This window comes from Physeter macrocephalus, chromosome 8 (assembly GCF_002837175.3).
Source record: "Physeter macrocephalus isolate SW-GA chromosome 8, ASM283717v5, whole genome shotgun sequence".
Taxonomy (NCBI): Eukaryota; Metazoa; Chordata; class Mammalia; order Artiodactyla; family Physeteridae; genus Physeter; species Physeter macrocephalus.
In genome coordinates this window covers 124,200,723-124,225,447 of record NC_041221.1, presented here as the reverse complement: position 1 = coordinate 124,225,447, position 24,725 = coordinate 124,200,723, and the positions used below count along the sequence as shown (strand labels likewise).

The 24,725-nt window shown below is 38.8% G+C and overlaps 1 protein-coding gene across 9 annotated transcripts in view; it reads right to left on the bottom strand.

Annotated features, from left to right (window-relative positions):
* The window catches only part of MEGF10 (multiple EGF like domains 10), a 163,801-nt gene that overhangs the window by 110,728 nt on the left and 28,348 nt on the right, over positions 1-24,725 (bottom strand). For 7 of the 9 annotated variants that reach the window (XM_028493187.2, XM_055086732.1, XM_028493183.2 and 4 more), the window contains 3 exons: positions 13,019-13,151; positions 5,340-5,441; positions 4,899-4,999 (listed from right to left, as the gene is read on the bottom strand). In XM_028493187.2, coding sequence (XP_028348988.1) covers positions 4,899-4,999; positions 5,340-5,441; positions 13,019-13,134 — 319 coding nt within the window. In that variant the 5' untranslated portion in view covers positions 13,135-13,151. Of the gene's footprint in view, positions 1-4,898; positions 5,000-5,339; positions 5,442-13,018; positions 13,152-19,277; positions 19,310-24,725 lie in introns of those variants that run through there. The other 2 variants (XM_028493186.2, XM_055086733.1) reach the window with 2 other exon arrangements.

Sequence of the window (24,725 nt, the reverse complement as noted above, 5' to 3'; positions counted from 1 at the left end):
ATGAAACTGGACCATATCTTACACCATACACAAAAATCAACTCAAAATGGATTAAAGACTTGAGCACAAGACCTGAAACGATAAAACTCTTAGAAGAAAACATAGGTGGTAAGCTCCTTGACATGGGTCGTGGTGATGATTTTTTGGATTTGGCACCCAAAGCAAAAATGAACAACTGAGACTCCATCAAACTAAAAAGCCATTGCAAAGCAAATACCAACAATACCATCAACAAGCAAAAATAAACCAAAAAATCTGATTAAAAAATGGGCAGAGGAGTTGAATATACATTTTTCTAAAGAAGATATACAGATAGCCAACAGGTACGTGAAAAGGTGCTCATCATCACTAATCATCAGGGAAATGCATATCAAAATCACAATGAGACATCACCTCACATCTGTTAGAATAGCTATCATCAAAAAAACAAGATATAACAAGTGTTGGCAAGGATGTGGAGAAAAGCAATGCTGGTGGGAACATAAATTAGTACAGCCACTATGGAACTATGGAGGTTCCTCAGAAAATTCAAAATAGAACTACAATGTGATCTAGCAATTCCACTTCTGCATATTTATCTGAAGGAAACAAAACATTAACACAAAAGGATATCTGCCGCCCCATGCTCACTGCAGCATTATTTACAAAGGTCAACATGTGGAAACAACCTAGTGTCCATCAATGGATAAATGGATAAAGAAGATGTGATATACATATATAGTGGAATACTATTCAGCCATAAAAGAGAAGGAAATCTTGCCATTTGCAACAAAATGAATAGAGGGTATTATGCTAAGCAAAATAAGTCAGACAGAAAAGACAAATACTGTATGATGTCAATTATATGTGGAATCTAAAAACAAAATAAAATGAAAACAGAATCATAGATACAAAGAACAAATGAGTGGTTTCTGGGAGGAGGGGGTGGGGGTGAAATAGGTGAAGGTGATTAAGAAGTAAAACTCTCCAGTTATAAAATAAATAAACCACAGGTATGTAAGTAATATACAGCATAAGGAATATGGTCAATGATGTTGTAATAACTTTGTATGGGGACACATAGTTACTAGGCTTGTCCTGGAGATAATTTCTTCATATATACAAATGTCAAATCACTATGTAGTAACCTGAAACTAACATGATAGTGTATGACAACTCTATTTCAATTTTTTTAAAAAGTCAAGAAAGTAAATAAATGACATTCCAGTTTTTACAAAAGCAATGAAACACACAATTAGACAATAACAGTAACTCTGAAAAATGAATACACTTACAAGCTTAATTAATTTTATGAGCAGGTTAAAACCTCATGAAGGACTCATAGACATCTTCATGTCTAGTAATATTTTCTCCTTGGAGAATTTTCCAATTCATTCTTTTTTTCCGACCAAATTCTTAGGAAAGGCTTCTAACCATGTTATTCCCTGAACTCTCCATTTTGGCTCTTCCTGCCTGATGGTACATGTCTGTCTTCTGAACACAGACCCTTGTTACCCAAAGTGTACTCTGTGGACCAGCAGCTTCTGCACAGCCTGAGAGTTTAGCAGAGATGCATAATCTTGGGCAGGATGCAGCAGGGGTGGGGAGAGATGGGAGGATGGAACTTACTCTCCAGGGGAGATACCCCAGATACCTAAAAGAAACTATTTTTCTAATACAGGTGGTTATGTGAAACCATCCTTTTTTTGCCTTCTAGGTAAACTAGTACCAAAATTAAACTAAAATTATTACCAATTCCTGTGTTTCAATTCCTTTTGATAACTTGCTGGAAACAGTTAAAATGGTGACTGTCGGGGCTTCCCTGGTGGCGCAGTGGTTGCGCGTCCGCCTGCCGATGCAGGGGAACCGGGTTCGCGCCCCGGTCTGGGAGGATCCCACATGCCGCGGAGCGGCTGGGCCCGTGAGCCATGGCCGCTGAGCCTGCGCGTCCGGAGCCTGTGCTCCGCAACGGGAGAGGCCACAACAGAGGAAGGCCCACATACCACAAAAAAAAAAAAAAAAAAAAAAAAAAAAAAAATGGTGACTGTGCTAGGTGCCTGGCAGCAAAACCTACTTGAAAAAAAGATTATGAAAGCAGAACAAAGAATCATGTGTTCTCTCTTCCTTCTCTATCCACAAGGGTGCCTCACTAGTGTCAGCTGTTGAGAGAACAGAAGATTCACCAGTGGCATCTCCAAGAACAAGGAAATCAGGGAAGCATGATTGTCCTCTGGGGTTAAGCTGTGGAATCAAGACATCAGAGTGGAGAGATGCAAAATACCCTTAAAGAGATCAAATAGCTTCCAGGCCTCTGAGACTAGACAGTAAGCTGATTAAATATATTAACATATCTAAAGAAAAAATATTTCAGTCTCCAGGAACAACTAGTTGGTCAGCCAAGAAGGCTTAGAAAAGGAGAATTTTAGAGGCAAATTCTAGAGATGTCCATCTAAGCAGTCAGGAGGACACCTTGCAACCTGTCTTGTGTGAGATCAAGGAAGAGTTATCTTTACCATCATATGACGGCAATAATTTTTACCAGGTATGATGGTGCTGTGGGATCGCCTTGCTTTCTGAGGCAGGCTGCACTACTGAAAAAAATTATGGCGGTGTTGGGCTATGGAAGGCTGGAACCACGAAGCACTAAAAATTTTCTCTCTAACTGACCTTGCTCGGAACCACACTCCCCACATCAGCTGCCAATAAAATCTAGTTTCTCACATGCCAGACCTTCAAGGAGAAAAGGTATGACCAGAAGACTGTAAGCACCTCTCCAGGTTCTGTGTAACAATGAATTAGCATCCCAGCTTTATAGATGATTCCTATGACCTGGGTTAACAGAAGAGAATCCTGGGAGACAGAACTATTTTCTCAGTGTGCTGACAATTGTATTTGTAAGTTTGAACCCTGGTAATTGCACCAAGATAATGTCACCCCGAAGCTTCTGTAAAGTGGCCAGCCCAACCAGCGAAGCCTCCCCACTCTTCACTCTGTGTGTATTCAGGGCTTTCCTTTGAAAATTTCCCATCAGCCTGGGCCACAGAGATCACTTCATGATTATTCTCTAAGATGTTTGATTATAAACATGTAATTTTTTTATTCAGCATCATTATTAATCAAACACGTGCAAATAAAGAAAAAAAATAGCAAAGGGAAAATTGCCACAGGGTATAAGCAAAAAGACATTCTATACTGCTGGTGGTGGTATAAATTGGAAAAACACCAAACATCTTAGAAATATGTGTATGCCTCTGACCCAGCACTTCTACTACTAGGAAGTTATCCTTACCTATTAATTATGGATATGAACAAAGATTTAACCACAATGATGTCTTCTAAAGCAGTCCATAATAGTTAAAACTTGGAAATCATGTAAATATTCAAGAGTTGAGATCAAATAAACATCTATAATGCAATAACATACTGACTTTTGTTAAACGTTATAGAAGCTCATTTACTGACCAGGAAAGACATTCACAACATATTTGTATTTTCTTCTTTTCAGTTAGTTACATTTTATAATTTCTCTTCAGCGAACATTTATTATGTATAGCCTTGGTTTTGAATAAAAATTTGAGAAATCACCCCTGTCTATATAAATAAAGAATAGACTCCAGGGATTGGAAGGAAGATGACACATACACTGGTCCAAGCCCCCTTGCTGCCTGAGAGCAAATTAGCCTCAGAGAGTTATAAATGGTTTATCCAGGGTCACCCAGATGCTTGGTGGCCAAGCCAGTGCTATCACTCAGCTCTGCAGAGTTTTAAGCCCAGTGATGTGTCCAGTCACTCCTAGTGCCTCCAAATTAGAGCAGAACTTTGTCTCTCTCTATGCTACTTGACACCAGCATCTCAGCTCAGAAAGCAAAGGTGTTCCTCTAACTTTGTGTTGAGCCAAAATATTTGAATAAAATTGTTTTTATTGCTCTCTTCTAAGTGTCCTACACACAATGGTAAGAAACCCCAATTGCAAACTGCATGTCACATGATATTCTAGGATTTCCTAAAGTGTATCATAAAACATCAGACTTCTCTTAAGACATCTCAAAGATGTAGAGAATGGACTTGAAGACACAGGGAGGGGGAAGGGTAAGCTGGGACGAAGTGAGAGAGTGGCATGGACATATATACACTACCAAATGTAAAATAGCTAGCTAGTGGGATACAGCTGCATAACACAGGGAGATCAGCTCGGTGCTTTGTGACCACCTAGAGGGGTGGGATAGGGAGGGTGGGAGGGAGAAGCAAGAGGGAGGGGACATGGGGATATATGTATACATATAGCTGGTACACTTCGTAATACAGCAGAAACTAACACAACACTGTAAGGCAATTATACTCCAATAAAGATGTTAAAAAAAAAAAACTTCGTAAAATGAATTGGTGAGATGGGGAGGAGAGGGAGGAGAGAAATGACAATGAAAAAAGAAGGTCTACTTTGTAACCCAGACTTACAGTCATTTCTTATTGCTAAAGCTCCTCTACTTTTAGTAAGTGTATCATTCTATGTACCAGAAAGGAACATGCTGGCCTCTCAGAAGTTGACTCGGGACTATGTTGAGCTGCTGCAGGAAGGTTATATCTCTGTTCTCTTCTGTGACCTAAGTTCAAGGACTCCCTGGCCAATTTCCAAACAGACATTTATTGAAGGACTGTAATGAACATCGCAGCATCCAGCCTTGAATCATCTTTCTACAACATCTGCTTTCTCCTCAAGTGACATTCATTTGGAGATTTTTCATAGGACAGAGGGACACAGTTAATGCTTCCCTCCTTACCCAGGCCAAGAAAGCAGCAGTGAATGAAAGGGAATGATCCAAGATGCCCCATCTCCCCAGGCCTCTGTTTCAGCCTCCCTGAAATGCAAACCAACACTGCAAAAAATAAATGAACCTCCAAGGGATGCAAGTCTTACTTACGGACACACATTTCCCTGCTCTCATAAAATCCAGGACAACACTGGGATTTGCGCCTATACATAGTTTTTTCTCCATGTCGATAGGCGGTCCGATAACTGATTCTATAGAAAGGGGAAAAATCACATTGTTACTTTATTGGACCTGCAATTTGATTAGAAATCAAGACTATATTTTAGTACAAAAAGCTATTAAATATAATAAAGGTATAAAAAGCAAAGTACTCCAAAATAATTAAGAAGAAACATGGGATATATGTTTTGACCAATATTATGCTAACTCACTAATTTGCTAAGAATATACTGATTGTTCATTTAAGCCAACCTACACTTTATTTCAAGGAATCAAGTTTCATGACTTCCCTACTTCACTTATCTCGAGATATCTCATATCAGACTCCTTCCCAGTTTGCCAAACACACAAATACATCTGAGCTTCCATTACCTGTGCCGCGTGCATTTAAACCAGTTCAGAATGTCAGTGCAGCTAGTGTAGTAAATTTGATCAAAGGGATGTGGGTATGACTCTTGCACAGTCACGGAGTAGCTGAAAAGAAGAGGAAAGAGAAGGAATCAGTATTTCTCTTTCTTACATTACCGATAGGCTGTGTACCAAAAAACAGTCAATGGCTAAATTATCTCCACTTGCAACTCCACACTGACCTTTAACAGAGAATCTTCAGGTTTTTTCAGGTTTCTATTTGTACTAGAACCCTAAAAGATCCAATATTAATAATATATTTTAAAGACAAGAGTTCATGCTATACAGTTCAAAAAAATCTCATTTACTATTCACCTAAAACTCTGATATTCCTAAATTTAAAAACATATCACCACATATTTTTCTGTATTTAATTGCATCCCCTCCCCTGGGGTCCAGGGATATCAAGACCTTTCACAAATTGTTTTCAATCTAGGCCTCATGCAAATAATAAGGGTAATCAGCAAAAAGACAATCCAAGTACATTTTGCTACTGATTTGGGAAAATCAGAAAGACTATGTTTGTCTGGTTGGAACTTGTAATAATTTTCTTTCTTGTGCCTGCCCTACTTCTTAGGCAATGGAAGAATATATACAACCTCTACATAGAAGCTACAAAGAAGTCTTTAAACCCAATTCTAAACATATGGCTGAGATAGTTAGCCTGAAATAATCATACGAACAACCTGCTGCTACTTAAACAGTCTGTTTTCCAACATATTTTCACTAACAGCTTCTTATTAGAGTAAAAGCATGCACTCCTATGGGCCTAAGAATGTGGCTGAAAAACACCCATGAAATATAAAGAATATTCAATGTTCAATCCTATATTTCTTCATTTCAAAGCAGCCTATTACACGCTCAAGAGCTCAGATTTCTTGCCTACAGGAAAATCTGGAGAATCTTGTTTTCAAAACAATTTATTCTATTTTCTTTAACAGTCTCTTTAAAGATTTCCACTAAAATCTTTAATTCATGCTAACAACAATGACAACAACAAAATGGGCCTCAATCATGGACTCACTTGGTATAGATCAATAGCCCAAGTTCATTAATAGGAACTATCAACTACAGAAGGTACGGAAGGAATGAGGATAAAATTTCAGCCTGAAGAATTCAGGTTAGATAGAGAGCAGAAACTTCTAATTTGAAAAGCTAAGCAGTATTGGCTTCACAAACAGACCAATTTCTTTCTCCAAGTGGTCTCTCTCAGTCATTATAAGACATCCATGAATTAATCATACTATTCATACTGTTTGTACTTGATTCTTTGGGACATTGCCACTTGATTGCTAGGTAAATTTAGGGATCCTCCACAAACCTGAGGCAGATGCAATAAGTCCTGGTGAAAAGATCACTGGATTAGAAGAAGGCAGGGTTATCATCCTGATCTGACACTGAGCACCTGGCTGACCTTCAGCAGGTAACCTCACTTCCCTGGGTTTTGACAATCACATCATAAAACCAGGGGTTCAGAGATGTTCTTGGAGATCCCTTCTTACTTGGCATTCTGCATTTTTAACATACATTTCAGATGACTACTTCCTTCTACTCCAGCAGACAACACCTGCAGGAACAGGTTCAGATGAGCGTCAAGTATCCCATTGCCTACATCTCTGATATAACTCCTTTGGGGTAAAGCGAGAGGCCTGCGTTAAAATATAAATGTTCTTGGAATGAAATATCACATGAAGCTATTCAGACCCCTAGCAGTGTCCTGAGGTTCAGGTTGTTGCAATTTCTAAGACTTGCTCGCCAATTCTTTTCCCTCCCTATCCAGCAGCTTGTAAAGGCCTGCAGCATTATTTCTCCATTCCATTTCTAGAGGAGAGCAAAGCAAATGAATGTCCTCTGTGTGTGGAACTGCCATCTAGGCAGTCCTACATTCCCACGAGCAAAACAGAACAACTTTCCACATGTGCTATGGGAATGAAAAAGAAACCACCCTAAATTAATGCTGCTTGGGTGAAAAAATGTAATCTACCAGGCTCTATAGTACTAATTTAGCTGAACTAAATTGGTTTGTTAGAACTAGGCCTGATTCAGTATTCCCACAAAATTTCACAGGCCATGTTAAGTGTTAAGATCTGAATGCCTTGGAGAGCAGAAGTGATAATCAACTAAGGGACCCTGGCCAAACACATGCCATTGGATGTCATGGGGGAGCTGAGTCCACAAGCAAACGTGAAAAGTGTTTTCACTAATTTCTAGCAGCCTGGAAGGTTTCTTCAATAAGAGAAAATGTTAAAGTACATGAGTTTCCTCTTCTGGACATTTGCTGCTCACCAATAGCTTAATTTGCAGGATGCTTCTCTGCTTTTAGGATATAAAAAAGCTCTTCTCTACAAAAGGATAATCAAACCATTAAGGATTCCAATTCAACAAATGTTTTTGAATAAATTCTATGCAATTCCTGCCCTCAAAGGGCTCTCAAGAGAGGCCAGCACGTAAATGCTAAAAATAACCTGCTCTTACATTAATAGAGAAATATATAGACTTTGGGGAAAATCGAAGTGTAAATTTCACTATGGTTGAGCATTTCTCTTCAGTCTTGACACTTCTCATTAGAATTATTCAGTCTCAAACTCAATGAAGAACAGACGGAATATAAATTACTTTTCACATTGATCAGCTAGTGAGGCTTCCACTTAAGTTTACGGGAGAGGGTTCTCAGCCTTTTCAACCCAAATTTCTTTTCTGTTCTTTTTCATACATTCTTTTTCTTTTCTAAACAATCTCTCTTTTTTACTTTTCATTTTTAATGATATTATAATCACACTAGAAAATTTGGAAAACAAATCTTTAAGAAGAGGGAGAGAATTGTATAACTCTTACCTAACCACACAAAGCATTTTGCTGTACTTCTTTTACCATCCCAAGGGTTTTTAGTTTTTAGTTATAGTTTTGTCTTTTTGTTTTTACATTTTCATACTCATGCTATACACATAATTTTAAAGCTACTTTTTAAATTTAAGACTATCATAAGCATTTTTCCATGTTAGTAAATAGTCCTCAAATTATGACTACCAAATACTCACGACTACACCTAATTTGCTCAATACCCACCTATCATTAGACAATTAAGTTGTTGTCACTTTTCAAGGGGCCACTTTCTGGAAGCTGTGTGCCCACATCATGAAGGGAAATGTCTCTGAGAACTGGATGACTTCCTCTGGTCCTTAGCGCTGCTGTTTGAACTTAATTAGTACCTCTTGATAGTCCACACCTCCCTGTTCATCTGCAGCTGCTCTTAAAGTCACAGAATGGGAAGCAACCTTCTCGATTGCTAGTGGTCAGTCTAGAGCTGGTACTAACACCAAGACCCCCAGACAGCATCCTGTACCTCTGTCCCCTCTCAGATGTTATAGAATACTGAAAGCTTCTAAAGCAGACAGTGAGTGGCAAACTGTGGTATAAAAGGAATCTGGTCCCAATTCTACACTATTTTCAGCATCAAGATGCAAAACTCTTTATCTCCTGCTTGTTTGTTTAATCTTCTCAAACACACTGAAAACATATCATCACTGTGATTTTAAACTATTAAGTATTGTCCAGGGAGGAACCCCAACAAGATTTAATTTAAGGTCAAAGAACACGGGGGAAAAGCCATCATCACTTGGACACATTCCAAAGTGGTTAATTACATTTCATCTGCCTAAGTTATCTTGTTACTTTAATCAAATATGGTAATAATTATCATTTCTTATCTCTGCTCGCTTCAGAAATGCAGCTTCAATTATTACCACTCCTGTGTCCCACCCCCAAGGGGTTGGGCAGAGAAAGGCTTCTCTTCATTTGTGCCTTCTTTAGAAGAAACCACATTATATGGAAATACTTAAACTCACACAACAGGGAAAGGAGATGGGGAGAAGGAACAGATGATTCATGGAGTTATTCATTTTCCAAAAGGATGCTGTGTAGAATTCCTTTAATAACAAGCATCCCTTGTGTATTTTAAATGATTTAATTTTCCTTCATTTCCTTTCATGTATAGCTTCTAAGAATCACAATTGCTCCATTAAAATGAGGCATACTTTTATTTGAAAATAAATGATTCAGTAGGTCTGGGGAGGGACCTGAGAGTCTGCATTTCCAACAAGCTCCCAGATGAGGTTCCTGCCGCTGCATCTCCACAGGCCACACTCTGAGAAGCAAGATTGCAGGTGACTGCATGGCTCGGAACCATTGGTGACAGGTGGGTTTTAGTCTAAAGAAAACCTACAATGAGCGCTACTTGGCCCTACTACCAGGAATTTTGTCCTTGAAGCTAATCTTCCTCTCCCTGTTTCAATTCAAGCTCACTTCAGTTTTTGAAAATACAGGAGAACCTGTCAGCTGCACCTTTATTTGATCATTTTAACTTATACTCCTTTTCTCCATTCTTGCCAAAGCAATTCCACTTTTTTTTAACGTTTCTTCAAAGAATCATTATCTAGCCTTATAACAGAAAATTTATCAATAAGAAAATTGTAGTTGTCAATTTTTCTTTTTAGCAGTTTATAGGAAAAATATAGACAGGAAAAAAATCTCCATCATTTTCCTGTTTTTCCACACTGAATTTCTTCCCATTAGTGAGTAGTTTAGCGGTTACTCTAATCACCTGTACAACAGTGGAATTATATTAGGTTTAGAGATTAATGTGCCCCTTCTCTATCTCTCCCCCCTCCCCACCCCCACTACTGATGTTCATATTTAGTCATTTCCTTTCCTACCAGAAGGTGAGTTTACTCCTCAACAATTATTCACTGAGCACATGCCATATGCAAGGCAGTGTTTTAGACATTGGGAATTTAAAATGGTGAACAGAACAAGGCAATTATGTATTGGTAAGTATGGTTAAATATTGAGCAAGAAATCAGGACAAAATGTGTACATTTGAGTGGGTGCTGGATTACCTGAAGTCTTGGATTCTTTTCTCTTTGTAGCCTTTCCCTCGGAGAGCTCATCTCTTCTCTCATCATGCTGGAGACTCCCAAATCTATATTCCCAAACACTTTCAGCCCCATATTTCTCTTTTCTTTTTTTTTTACATTCATCCAGCACTTTTTATTTTACAAAACATCTTTCATACATTATTTGATGCAAGTTTCACAATAAATCTTTGAATTGGATGATGTTAAGAGAACTCATCCAAGATCATTGGACTTCTTAAGTGAAAAAAACAGGGCTAAGCCGATACTCTTTCTTATATTTCATAAGGCCTTTTTGTCCATGACGATTATAAGTTAGGACAATGTCAAAACAAACTGGGGGGGAGGGGAGGGCTTCCCTGGTGGCGCAGTGGTTAAGAATCCGCCTGCCACTGCATGGGACACAGGTTCGAGCCCTGGTCTGGGAAGATCCCACATGCCGCGGAGCAACTAAGCCCGTGCGCCACAACTACTGAGCCTGCGTTCTAGAGCCCTCGAGCCACAACTACTTAAACCTGCGCTCCTAGAGCCTATGCTCCGCAACAAGAGAAGCCACAGCAATGAGAAGCCCTCGCACCACAACAAAGAGTAGACCCTGCTCGCGGCAACTAGAGAAAGCCCGCGTGCAGCAACAAAGACCAAACACAGCCAATAAAAAAAAAAAAAAAAAAAAAAAAAATGACAGGTTACCGATATCACAAGATATAATGTACTTTAATGATAATTCTTTACATCCATCCAGCACTTTTTATTTTACAAAGCACCTTTCATACATTATTTCATGCAAGTTTCACAACGAATTTTTGAATTGAATGAAGATGTTAAGAGACACATCCAAGATGAGTGATTTTTTTAAGTGGAAAAAAAAAAAAAACGGGCCGAAACCTGGGTATTCTAAGCCAATACTCTTTCTTATATTTCATAAGGCCTTTTTGTCCATGACCATTACAAGGTAGGACAGTGTCAAAGCAAACTGGGGGAAATATCTTTTTAATGTTTTGTTTAAATGAAAAGTTAAACATTCATCCAGGCCCATATTTCAAACTGATCATATCAATACATGATAAAACCACAATAATCTCTTCCCTGTCAAATCAGCTCTCTTCTTTTTATTTTTCCATATGTGCAGTGACACCTCCACTCTTTCACAGCAGTTCTAAATCTCAGCCTTTTCTGCCTCTTTCACATCCATAGTTAATGTATTACCAAGATCTCTTGATTCTTATCTCACAGTACCTAACAAATTTGATTTTTCCTCCCATTCCAAAGCTATAATCCTCCAAAAACTTCAACCAATGGACTCTCCCTCTTCTAAATTTGATATGTTCTTATTCATGTATTCATCAATTCATTTTTATTACTTTAATCATATTTATTATGTACTTTGTTGGTAAAATGTTTTATGAGTGGTTCTGTGAAAATTATAAAGATAATTAATAGGAGGTCCCTTCCCTTAAATTCTATATAACATAGTTAATAGCATAAATATATAGAACTTTATTACACATACATATTTCCTCTACAGCTTAAAGTTTCATAAGGCTACATAACTCTATTGATCGATCAGGAAAATATGTTTTTGTTACCCTGAATGTAATACTGCCAGCGGAGATGGGGACAAGCCCTCACCGAAAAATAACTCTATGAGTGAGGAACCAGTGTGCCCCTAGAATAATACAGCTGCTGTGCTTGAAAGACTCTGAGCTTTGTGCATCCCACCAGTGGGTGACACAGCGATTAGAATATTTACTCTGTGGTGTACTCATCATGATGCTGAGGATGACAGGAAAAAGAGACGAAGAGTTTGATGTCATTGAAGTTACAGCTATTTAAAATATGTATTAATCTCTAGTACTTGACACCTTCTATTTGCTTGAAAAACTTGCAAGTGCAATGTTAATTTCGGATAAAGATACACACTTTCCTAGGAATGCAAGTAGCACGTGAGAGCACAGTAAACTGCATTTGACTGCACTGTAGTATCACTAAATGGTTTGTGCTATTTCTGTGTTCCGAAAGGGACTATAAGATGACCTATTATTTTGTACTTCCTCTGTATTTCCTACTGCAAATCACATCATCTGCTTTCATATAATCTATTCAATCTTGCCCTCCTCAATCCTGTACTGACTCTAGTTTTACTGGGCACAGCCCTTAGTGGTCTGCATGGCACTGGTTTCAAACTACCTTCCATCCTAGAACCCCACCCAATCACTGCCATCTACTCGTCTTATTCAGGTCTTCAAAGACATCTCAGGGGACAATACTTCCATGAAGACTTGCCAGTTCCTCCAGAAATCATGTCTCCCTTTCAGGCCACCTACTGCACAATTTTTTATGCCATTCATTTCAACACTCTAGGATATTATTCTACACTGTCTTCCACTGCTCCCTCATTGGTTCCCATGCATAAGTCCAGTTCCACCAAATTATTGCAAATAGATACAGAGCAGGGAGAAGACCTTAGGGAGGTCATTTTAATCGATCTATTAATGTTTTCTTGGTCTTACAACTGCACCTGTGTTAGAATCAGTATATCAAGTTTTCTTCACATAATATATATTCTCTAAGACCAATGTGAATTATACTAATTATTACATATAACTAATGATTTTTACATATAAGTAATTTTATAATCTTCTCAAATTCTAATTTTATATATGGTACTGATAATGAGAGTATATAAAGGAATCTATCAGAAATTATTTCTCAGACTACTTTCAAAACCATTACCTTTCCCAGTGGCTACACACATTAGGGTCTTCAAGGTTCAGACATGATGCTGTCCTGATCCAGTGGCATAACAGTATACAGATAAACCCCAGGCATGAGTTCAAAGAAATAACCATTGTTTCTGAAGAACAACCTACAAGAAAAAAAATTCAAATTAAAGATGCGTTAAAATGACCGAAACAGAATTCTTCTGAGTATGTCAACTATTCAGTACCAGTTGTTACTAGGGCTGAAACATGCATAACAAGTCTTGGATTTAAGATGGGTCACCAGCTTTCATGGTCCAGGAGAGAGAGATATTTCTTATGTTGTCAGGATGGCCACCATTTTGTAAATTACTAAAAAGTGCAAATCATCATTAATTGCCACCATAACAAGAGACCTTCTCATCCATGCCAGCTAACGTTAAAGGAATCTACCCAAACAGCTCAGAGCAACACAGTCTTCCAGATTCTCTCATCAGGCATATTTCCCTTCTGGAAGAAGAGGGCACACAGAGGAATCTGGCCTCATTTGTCCTAGAGGATAAATAATGAAACAGAAGCTCCATTGACTCAAGAGAGAGGCACCTCAGGTTTAAACTGAGAGTCATTCAATAATTCATTCAATGTACACTGAATGCCCACTCTATCCTAGGCACCGTGCAAACACTGGACATAAAACACACATCTACTTTCTGTCCCTGCCCATCAAGATCTTTATAATTTAATAATCGTGATTTACATTTCTTATATTTAGTGCTTCTGTCTCCCCATCTGCTGAACAGAGACAAAACCAGCTGTTTTATAGAGGTTTCTACATAGGTGTATAGAAAAAAGTGTAAAGGTGTTTGGCGGTCAGTGTTAGAAAAAATGAACCTGGTATTACTATCGAGAGGAAGAAAGACCAAAAAGGAAAAACAATCAGCAACGTATCTTCAGAAGAGTTAGGCCTGCAAAGGAGACAGAAGAAGAGGGAGGAGAATGTTCCAGGCAGAGGGAATGGAGGTGAGGGAAGGTAAGGCACACTTAGAGAGCTCAAACTAGCTCAGCTGGAGAAAGATATGGGGCGTATCACCATGGGTTTTATAAGACATTGCAAAGTATGTGAACTTCATCCGAGGATTACAGAGAGCTAGGAAGGGCTACAGGGTGACATTCGAAAGATCCCTGGCTTCAGGGGGTGAGGGACCTGCAGGAGGAGACTATTAGAGGGAGGTCAGGTGAGACACAACTGCGAGTGAAATAAGGAAGTAACACTGGGGCTGCAGGGAACTGAGTGACTCTGGGAGTTTTTCAGGAGGTGAAATAGACAGGACTTGGTGATTGATGTGGGAGTAAGAGTGAGGAGGGATGCCTGATACAGCCCCTTGGGTGGAGGGTGAGCCCCTCATGGAGATGCAAGCACAGAAGCCCTCCTCCTGGGAGGCAGGGGAGGGCCAGGGGTGTGGGGAACTTGGCCCTTAGTGAGGAGGAAAAGTTTGTCACACTATATAAAATGATTTTATATAATCATTATAAAAATGGACATAGAAATAGCTGATCCAGGATTTCCCTGGCAGTCCAGTGGTTAAGACTCATCGCTTCCAATGTAGGGGGCGCAGGTTCAATCCCTGGTCAGGAAACTAAGATCCCACATGCTGCGAGGCCAAAAAAAAAAAAAACAACAAGCATTAGCCTGCCTGTTGGTAAACTGGTGAAACTAGTAACAACTGGTCAGATTATGGGACTAAGCAGTTATTTTCTGGGTGAGAGCTGGCATTTTGAGAAGTTGTACTACTTTTCCACACCATGAGGTTACCAGTTTTTAGTGTCTGGAAACCAAATTCATAGAATAATAATCTTGTGGTTTTAAAAGGTAAGTTTATCTTAAAACAAACAAATAATAAACAACAATATGGGCAAACACCTAACCTTAGGAAATAGTTTATCCTTCAGATTCCAGACAATAGATTAAATGAGGAAGTATTAAGTTCTTTAAAATCAAGATTGTTATAAGCACAAGTATATTAAGTATATTATGACAAGTTACCTATCTCTAAATCCACAAAGTCTAAAACAAAAGAAAATGTTTGATTTGGAATAAGGAATAAACATCATGGATTTGTAGGATAATTAAAAGATAGTGTAAGCCACTATGAGAGGTAGTGAAATCTTTGAGAGATTTCAATCATCATGAAATAATTCCAACATATAAAGCATAAATGAGTAGCCAAAATATTGCTTATAAATTAATTCAAATTACTGATGTTTCTCACAGGCTAACCATCATGAAGTTGTAAAATCTGAAGCTTAACATTATATAATTAAAGAAGCTATGCTAAGACCTAAATGTAAGGCCAGAAACTGTCAAACTCTTAGAGGAAAACATAGGCAGAACACTCTATGACATAAATCACAGAAAGATCCTTTTTGATCCACCTCCTAGAGACATGGAAATAAAAACAAAAATAAACAAATGGGACCTAATGAAACTTAAAAGCTTTTGCACAGCAAAGGAAACCATAAACAAGATGAAAAGACAACCCTCAGAATGGGAGAAAATATTTGCAAATGAAGAAACTGACAAAGGATTAATCTCCAAAATTTACAAGCAGCTCATGCAGCTCAATAACAAAAAAACAAACAACCCAATCCAAAAATGGGCAGAAGATATAAGGATTTAAAAAATAGTTATAACACATATTTATGGGACTGTCTGAGGTTAGATGTTTCTCTAATGTTGGATGACTGCAGTTTTGTAAGAATCAAAAAACAGTAGTTAACCAATAAGTGCTGGAGAGGATGTGGAGAAAAGGGAACCCCCTTGCACTGGTGGTGGGAATGTAAATTGATACAGCTATTATGGAGAACAGTATGGAGGTTCCTTAACAAACTACAAATAGAACTACCATATGACCCAGCAATCCCATTACTGGGCATATACTCTGAGAAAACTATAATTCAAAAAGAGTCATGTACCAAAATGTTCATTGCAGCTCTATTTACAATAGCCAGGAGATGGAAGCAACCTAAGTGTCCATCATCAGATGAATGGATAAAGAAGATGTGGCACATATATACAATGGAATATTACTCAGCCATAAAAAGAAACGAAACTGAGTTATTTGTAGTGAGGTGGATGGACCTGGAGTCTGTCATATGGAGTGAAGTAAGTCAGAAGGGGAAAAACAAATACCATATGCTAACATATATATATGGAATCTAAGAAAAAAAAAATGTCATGAAGAACCTAGGGGTAAGACGGGAATGGAGACGCAGACCTACTAGAGAATGGACTTGAGGATGTAGGGAGGGGGAAGGGTAAGCTGTGACAAAGTGAGAGAGTGGCATGGACATATATACACTACCAAACATAGAATAGATAGCTAGTGGGAAGCAGCCCCATAGCACAGGGAGATCAGCTGGGTGCTTTGTGACCACCTAGAGGGGTGGGATAGGGAGGGTGGGAGGGAGGGAGACGCAAGAGGGAAGAGATATGGGAACATGTGTATATGTATAACTGATTCACTTTGTTATAAAGCAGAAACTAACACACCATTGTAAAGCAATTATACTCCAATAAAGATGTTAAAAAAAAAGCTATGCTATTTAACAGAAATAAATACAAAGTAATGATGATGATGATACAGATAAACAATAACAGCTAACATTTCCTGACCTATTACTCTGCGCCAGGCACAGTGCTGAATCTTTTACGTGAATTACCTATTTAATCTGCACAGTAACTTACGTAGGTATTTTTATCTTCCCCATTTCACAGTTAAGGACATATAATATACTGTGATGTTTTCCTCATCCATCAAAAAAAGTAAACCTTTTATATTTTGGTTGTGATAAATAAGCATGGCAAATATCTCTCTGTCTCATTGCCTTATCTATGTCAGGTAAGTATTCTGTTTCAATGAAGTGTGAAATACGTATCCTAACTTTCATTCTTTCCTAAAGACAAAACAAGAGCTGGTCAGCAGTAATCTGCCAACTACTCACAAACAATTACCCCAAATTGGAAAGTTTATATCCTGAGTCACCAACTCAGACTCAAACCACCCATTTCCCAATTAGAAATGTTTAGTCTGTAAAGTTGGAAATTGCTGGAAGCAATGAATCAAACTGCCAAGAAAAAGGAAGAGGCTGTGTTCTCTCTCTCTTTTTTTTAAAAATGAATTTATTTATTTATTTATTTAATTTCTGGCTGCGTTGGGTCTTCGTTGCTGCCCGTGGGCTTTCTCTGGTTGCAGCCAGTGGGGGCTACTCTTCGTTGCGGTGCATGGGCTTCTCACTGCGGTGGCTTTGCTTGTTGTGGAGCACAGGCTCTAGGCTCGTGGACTTCAGTAGTTGCAGCACACAGGCTCAGTAGTTGCGGCTCACGGGCTTAGTTGCTCCGCGGCACGTGGGATCTTCCCGGACCAGGGCTCGAACCGTGTCCCCTGAATTGGCAGACGGATTCTTAACCAGTGAGCCACCAGGGAAGTCCCTGTGTTCTCTTTTAATGTAAAAATTTTAGCGTTAATTTGGTATCTCTTTTTGTTTTGCACTTGATGCTTGGCCCTGTGAAGGGTTTAACCTCACTAAGGGGATGGCAGAAAAAAAAGAAAAAGCAGAATTTGGTCACCTCCTTATTGCTTCTGAAATTTAGCATACAGAAAAATCAAACTGCACTGCAAAGTTGCCAGCGCCATTCATGGAAGGGAAAATATCAGTATATTTAAAATTGTATATATGTCACTCGGTCTCTTACTCCCAAAGCATTTTCCAAATCAAAATTAGAAAATTAACTGAGTTCTAGAATAATCTACATTAAAGTATAAAATGTTCAAAGCAAAAGGAATTGCTAAATCAAGAAGAAAGGATCGTGCAAACACACATGAACTGATTAAAATTATTTGAGGAAATAATTCATATGTTATATTGATACATGGTAGGGGGAGAAGACATTTCACAAATGTGCCAATGAGCTGTAAAGGGGTATAGAAATGCAACATCTCCCTAAATTCAGAAACATGGGTGGTCCTTCCTTTTGTTTGTCTTGTCACTGATAGGCAATCAAAACAAGTGGGTAAGGCATTTCATACACCTTTTCCCTTTTTGATTTGTTTTCTTCTATAGGTTTTGATGAGTAAATGTGTGTACCTTTTTTCCTTTGTGTCTACCCTGAAGGAAAAAACTTCAATAAACATTTTTCTTCCTCATTTCTCTTTTAAGCTGTGCCATCTTGTCTGACACTATAATCTTAGAAAGCAAATGAAAACAAAATACAATCTTTAAAAAATAGCATTATTTCAACTGAAAAAAAAAAAGGCAACACAGTGGTGATATGCTTCCTTGAAATAGATATTTTGAAAATATTCAAAACTCTAAATTGGATATTGAGCTACCCCTACCCACTCAGTCTTTGCCTTCAAATAATTTTCCTCGTGGTTACGTTTAACAAAATTTTAAATGTAAAAAAATAAAGAGGGCTTCCCTGGTGGCGCAGTGGTTGAGAGTCCGCCTGCCGATTCAGGGGACACGGGTTCGTGCCCCGATCCGGGAAGATTCCACATGCCGCGGAGCGGCTGGGGCCGTGAGCTGGCCGCTGAGCCTGCGCGTCCGGAGCCTGTGCTCCGCAACGGGAGAGGCCACAACGGTGAGAGGCCCGCTTACCGCAAAAAAATAAAATAAAATAAAGAGACATTTGCATGAACCCCCTAGTGCCAAACTTGATTGCATTCCATATCATTCACTTAATTATTATGGAAAAATCAAAACAGAAAATCAGTAGAACTGATTAGCATTGCTAAAGTGCTCCTATTAGAAAGAGGAAACACAGCAGGCAGAGTTAACTCTTACTGCCTACTGGGAAGACAGGCTTTGCTTATTCTACTATAAAAACCTCAGTAAACAATCAGGTTGAATAAAATCCTTACAATGGATGAGTCCCAGTTGTGATGACAGGGAGTAGTTTATCAGTGTGTTAGGGAGAAATAAATAATGGGGCGTTGACTTGCTAATTTATTTTTGCAACAACAGAAGGATAAATGATTCCAGACAATTCTTTCTGGCCCTAAAATCTATTTCCTTACTAGAATCATTAAGTGCACACATAGAAATAACTTGGATGCCCTTACCCACTGTTTTTTCAAGCTCACTACTCTAAAATCCTCTCACCATTCTCTCGATGAAAAGTGATTTATTGATTAAGAACAGTCACATTCTCACAATTTCCCCCCGGATACCAAGAGTCACCTAGTCTACTGATCACTCTATCACGTTATCTGTAAAGGATATACTAGCTTTACCTTGAATCACTCAGAAAGGCTGCCCAGATGTGCTGTACACTTCCTGGAGCTCTGAACCTGTGAATAGAGTATCAAAGGTCCAGCTTCAGGGTAGTCAAGATGTCAAAAGAGTAACGCTTGCTGGTTGCCCCAAGAACAACCTCAGACGAGGACTTCCATGGAAATACTACTTCGCTGATAAAAGGAATCCCTGAGGCACTGTCCTGATTTCTATTTTCACCACCCAAAGCTAGTTATTCTAATAGCATATTAATTTACTCAAGCATAAACTACACATTGGAAGCAGTACAATGCTATCTATTTTCATCTGAGGATCCTCACATCATTTTGCTAACATCAAATACCACAACCAAGATATGCTTCTAAGTCAAACTAAATCATGTTGTAATGGCAGCCCCCCAGCATTCCTTGGAAGCTTCTAATAATAAAAGTTAAATGAGTGTGGCTACTAACATTTAAAAAAAGAAAAATATTCTCAAATCCTATTTTATAAACTTATAAGGATTTTATAAACAACCAAAAAAAACCCACAACACATTAGCACGAAGTGGGTGTTTAATATCAGTTCTGGCATTCACTGAGCACTTCACATCAAGCAAAAACTGGGCAAACCCTTGAGGCTGCCAGGCACTGAGATACCCTGAGTGGCTCACACCGCATGGAGAACGGCCACAACCGTTGGCCATCTCAACGCAGCAGGATGCAGCCACAATTAAGTATTAAGACTGAAAGAACTGCTGGGGTAACATAGAGGTACAGCCTCACCTACTTAACCAGCCGCCCCACAGGTGTAATCTAGGTGGCATTAAGGGAGAGTTTTGGGGAGGCCATGGTCACCCGCTCATCATCAATTTTGCAAAGTACTCTACAACATCCCTGTAAATCCATCTCCTACAACATATGGAAAAAAGTCCACAAACAGTACTCACTAAGGATCTAAGTGCAAGCAGCTGTGGGGAGTATTATGACTTATGAATCTACTAGGGAGGAAGATTATAAATAAAATATAATTATTTGTCAAATGAGTCAATGTAGAAAGAATTGCCAGAGTTTTAAGAAGATAGAAAAATCGATGTGAGCAGTGAAGGCTCATGAAAGAGGTCAAATTTGAAAAGAAAATTTCCAAAAGGAGAAAAACTAGAAATCACTGAGGGCCTACCTCGTACCTCACATGCATAATCTCATTGGCTGAGATTAAATGTTTCACCTGAAATCAATTAAAACAGAGCAGTGATTGGAACATGGCTGGCTGATGACTGCAACATCTGCGATCTGCCCTCATCATCACATCAGGATTAAAGGAAGCCTTTGGGTAAATGAATACAATGGGGAGGGGCCACGAGGCAGAGAGAAAAGTGTGAGTCAAGCCTTGAGAGTGGAGAGCAGGAGGTCTTGTAAGGAATCATGAGAAGCAGTGCTAGAAAGGAAGGTAGAGCTTCTTGATGAAGGGTCTGGAGCCCCAGGCTAAGGAGTTCAGATGGTTTTATTCTGTCTGCAGTGGAATACACTTAAGTTTATGAGCAGGGTGCATTATTTGATGAAAGAGGTGTTTTGAAGATTAACACAGAGTAGGTGTTCAAAATCCAACCAAGGGATTGCCTCCTGGTGGCAAAGAAAGTGAGTGGAGGTTAGTGTCTTCGGGTGTGACGTGGGATCGCCTGTCCCAGGGTGGTAGCCTCAGGAATGGGAAGTATGTGAGAAAGCAATGAAAGAAAGAATTGGCAGGATTGGGAGACATACTAGAAAATAGGGTTGATATCTGGGAGAGCTGTTTTGGGTTTAAACCATTCTCAATCCCAGTTATATTTTCTTGATTCAGTCTATTTTTATCTCCTACTGGGAAAACAATACATCTCTTCTTTATTAGAAAAAGACTTCAAACTTCAAAACTTCAAACACTACCTCTCATTCCAGAATTCAGTAAATAAAATTATATTTATTTTCCTAAACTCTTACAATTTAATATTCCTCAGTAATACTCCTACCTATTCTTCCCAACATGAAGATCTCTAATTTTTTTGGCCCGTCCAAGAACAACAACAAAAAACCCCTTTATCCCTTTTATAAGATACACTCCTTCTTTCCCTTTTTCAACAGGATGATTTGGCAGCACTAATTATGCCCTATCATTGTAGCCAGCCACCCGGATGGCCTCCAATGAATTCTGTCTTGTGTAAACCCTTCTCACAATGAATAGACTTATGTAACCAATAGGATATTGCAAAACTGACAGTATAACTTCCAACCTAGGTCATCAAAGGCGTTGCAGTTTCCATCTTGCTTTTTGGATCACCATTCTACAGGAAGCCAGCTGCCATGTCATTAAGACACTCAAGCAACCCTATAGAGAGATGGACATAGTGAGGAACTGAGGCCTCCTTCCATCAGCCATGTGAGTGGATCCTCCAGCCCCTGTCAAACCTTCAGAAGACTGTAGTCCCTGCTGAAATACCAGCTACAACCTCATGAGACCCTGAGCCAGACCCACCAACTAAGCTTCTCCCAAATTCCTGACCCACATAAACTGTGATATAATAAATGTTTGTTGTTTTAAGCCACTAAGTTTTGAGGTAATTTGTTACACAGCAATAGATATCCAATATGCCTATATTTCAATAGGTCTATCCAAAATAGCTCTCAAAAGTGCCCACCATTTCGTTGGTATCTTCAGTATCAGTTATACACAAAAGAAACAACCTGCAATGCTTCTGAAATCTTTTCTCTACATTAGAACTCCTGGCAAGAGCCCATCAACTTCTAATTGCACTTTGACTTATTGCGTCCCTAGAGGCATGACCTCACAATACCTGTGTTTTAAGGTGCATCTGCTGCTTTTCCACACAAAGCACTGTCCCAAATTATCCTGCCATTTAACCTTAACCATTTAACATCTGACTATCCAGAAGAGTTGATCTGCTTCACAACTTGGAGAGTTCATCACGTGCTCTATGCAATGTCATTTGTAAAATATTAAATGAATGGATTCTAGACTTTTCCATAAGTTAATTTTTCATCTACAAATACATGTTCCTTTATTCCTAGTCTTCTGTGATTATCTTTGATTAGATGGCATATAAAATTTAATTATTTCATTTTGTTAACTTTTTATTTTAAAATAATTTCAAATATATTTGAAAGCTACAAAAATAGAACAAAGAGTGCCCTTCATCCAGACTCACTAGTTACTAACACTCTGCCACATTTACTTTATCACTCTCTATCTACATACACATATATAGGCAATATATATACATATTCTTTAACAATTTGAGAGTAATTTGTACATAGGCAAATACTTCTAAATACTTCAATTTACATTTTCTAAAAAGAAGAACATTCACCTATGTATAACCCAACTGTTTGAGGAAATTTAATACTGATGCTAAACTACGATCTAACCTATAGACCTAATTCAAATTTCATCAACTGTCCTAATAATGTAATTATTTTAACAATGTTTCACATAGACATTGTTCAAAGCCTTTGCTGAAGAACAAACATTTGTCTTCTCAATCAGCAGACATTGGTCAGGGACATTTCTGCTCTCCAAGAGTTTCTAATCTAATGTGAGAGCTGTATCATATGGATAGTAATAACAAGGCAATAAAAATTATGATTAGGGTCAAAAGAGGTTACAAAATAAGTATGGAAGTTAAGAAAGTATTTCCAGCTGGAGAGTGGGGATAAGAGCATATTGAGGGCTGTGCTGGGTAGATGGAGCAGGGGAGGTTGCACCCAAAGGAACAAGTAGGAGCAAAAGCAAGAGAAAGCAGCTTCCCAGAGGGAAAAGCAAATGCGCAAGGCTGTCTGGAGCACAGAGTAGAAAATCAAGTGAGTAGAAAAGGAATTTTAGAGCCAGGTCAGGAATGGCATTGAATATCATGGTTTAAGATTTACTCAAGGTAAAATATCCAAACACTTCATGAGACCTCAGGCAGTCCAGGAATAAATGTGTATAAGAAAAATGAACTAGAAAATAGAACTTGATCAGCCCAGAAAGAAAGGGAGACTATTGTTTTTTTGTTTTCTTTCAACCAACAATACTAATTAAAGAAGCTGGACATTTCAGGTTTGACCAATCCCCTGACACAGTACAAGCAGGAAAAAATCCAACGGAAACAGAATGAATGACAAAATAAGGCAGTTTCCTTTAGAAAGGAAAAGTCAAATTAAAGGGTAAGAGGAGAAAATAGCAGTAGAATTCTCTGATGTGCAGCAGGATACTTTGAGTGTCATCAGCATCTTAGGTCTTTCCTTGCACGCAGGGCTGGGGGGAGGACAGAAAAATAACAGGAAACCTAAGTATTTGCACGGTCCCTCTCCTCTCGGGCAGGTCCGTTTCAATGGTGCATGCTGCTATAGTAGGAAAGATGACGACGTTCATCTGCCCCCATCACTGGCATGACAAGGGGAACCTGCTCATCCAACTCTAGGTCATTGTGCTAACCCTCAATTCCTGAGACACTCACCATTAGGCACAGCTGAGCAATCCAAGTCAAGCCTTACTTTCCTCAAAGATCATTTCTTAGAGAAGAAAACAGAGGAACACAAACCCCATGAGGAAAAGAATTTCTATGGAACCAAGATTTTAGAAAATTCTCCTATCAGTTGCATCTATCTAGATTCTATTAAGGCACACACACACACACACACACACACACGCACACACGCACACACGCACACACACCATTCCTCTATTTTTAATACTTCATAACAGGCCACATAATTGAAGTTTTTAACATTCATGTGGCTCCCCAAAATTTTCCAGAGCACTACACATATCCTGGGTTCCACAGAGCGTTTGTGCTAAAAAATAGAACAGAAAATTATAGTTTATGGTTTTATGGAATCCAGTCAAAATCCTTTCGTTTTATGAATGGAATAACTGAAGGCCCAAGTTAGGATGACCTGACCATGATCACGGAGCTAGTCTTGTGGGTGGTCTGACACTAGATCACAGAACTCAGGTTTCTTAACTCCAGTCAAATTATTAATACCTCTCCATCAGGTATAACAGTCATAGTCTTCCTAAAATAATACTCCATCTGTGCCTTGGAGCCTCTTGAAGTGCAAATTCATTCAAAGTTAGATTCTTCAAGTGACCAAGCAACTTCCTGGTCAAAACTGAAAATGTGAATTAGAAAGTACATAAGGTATTTCCATGTTTAGACTGTACAGATGTTTCAAATAATCAGTGACAGCGGAACTCCACTGCCATTCTTCCCAGGGTTACTCAGTTCTGAACCACTAATCCAGACCAGGATGCAGAGTGACCACAGACATCTCTAGCTGCAGGCATTGCCACAAAAGAGTCTGGACACTTTTATCCACATGGTTTTAAGCCCACATGGGCAAAAGCTTTGAAGATTTGAGACAAAATGTGAGGAAATTGCTGAGGAAGTGTAAGTAGGAGAAGGTAATTACTCAAAGCTGCACTTGGCAGGACAT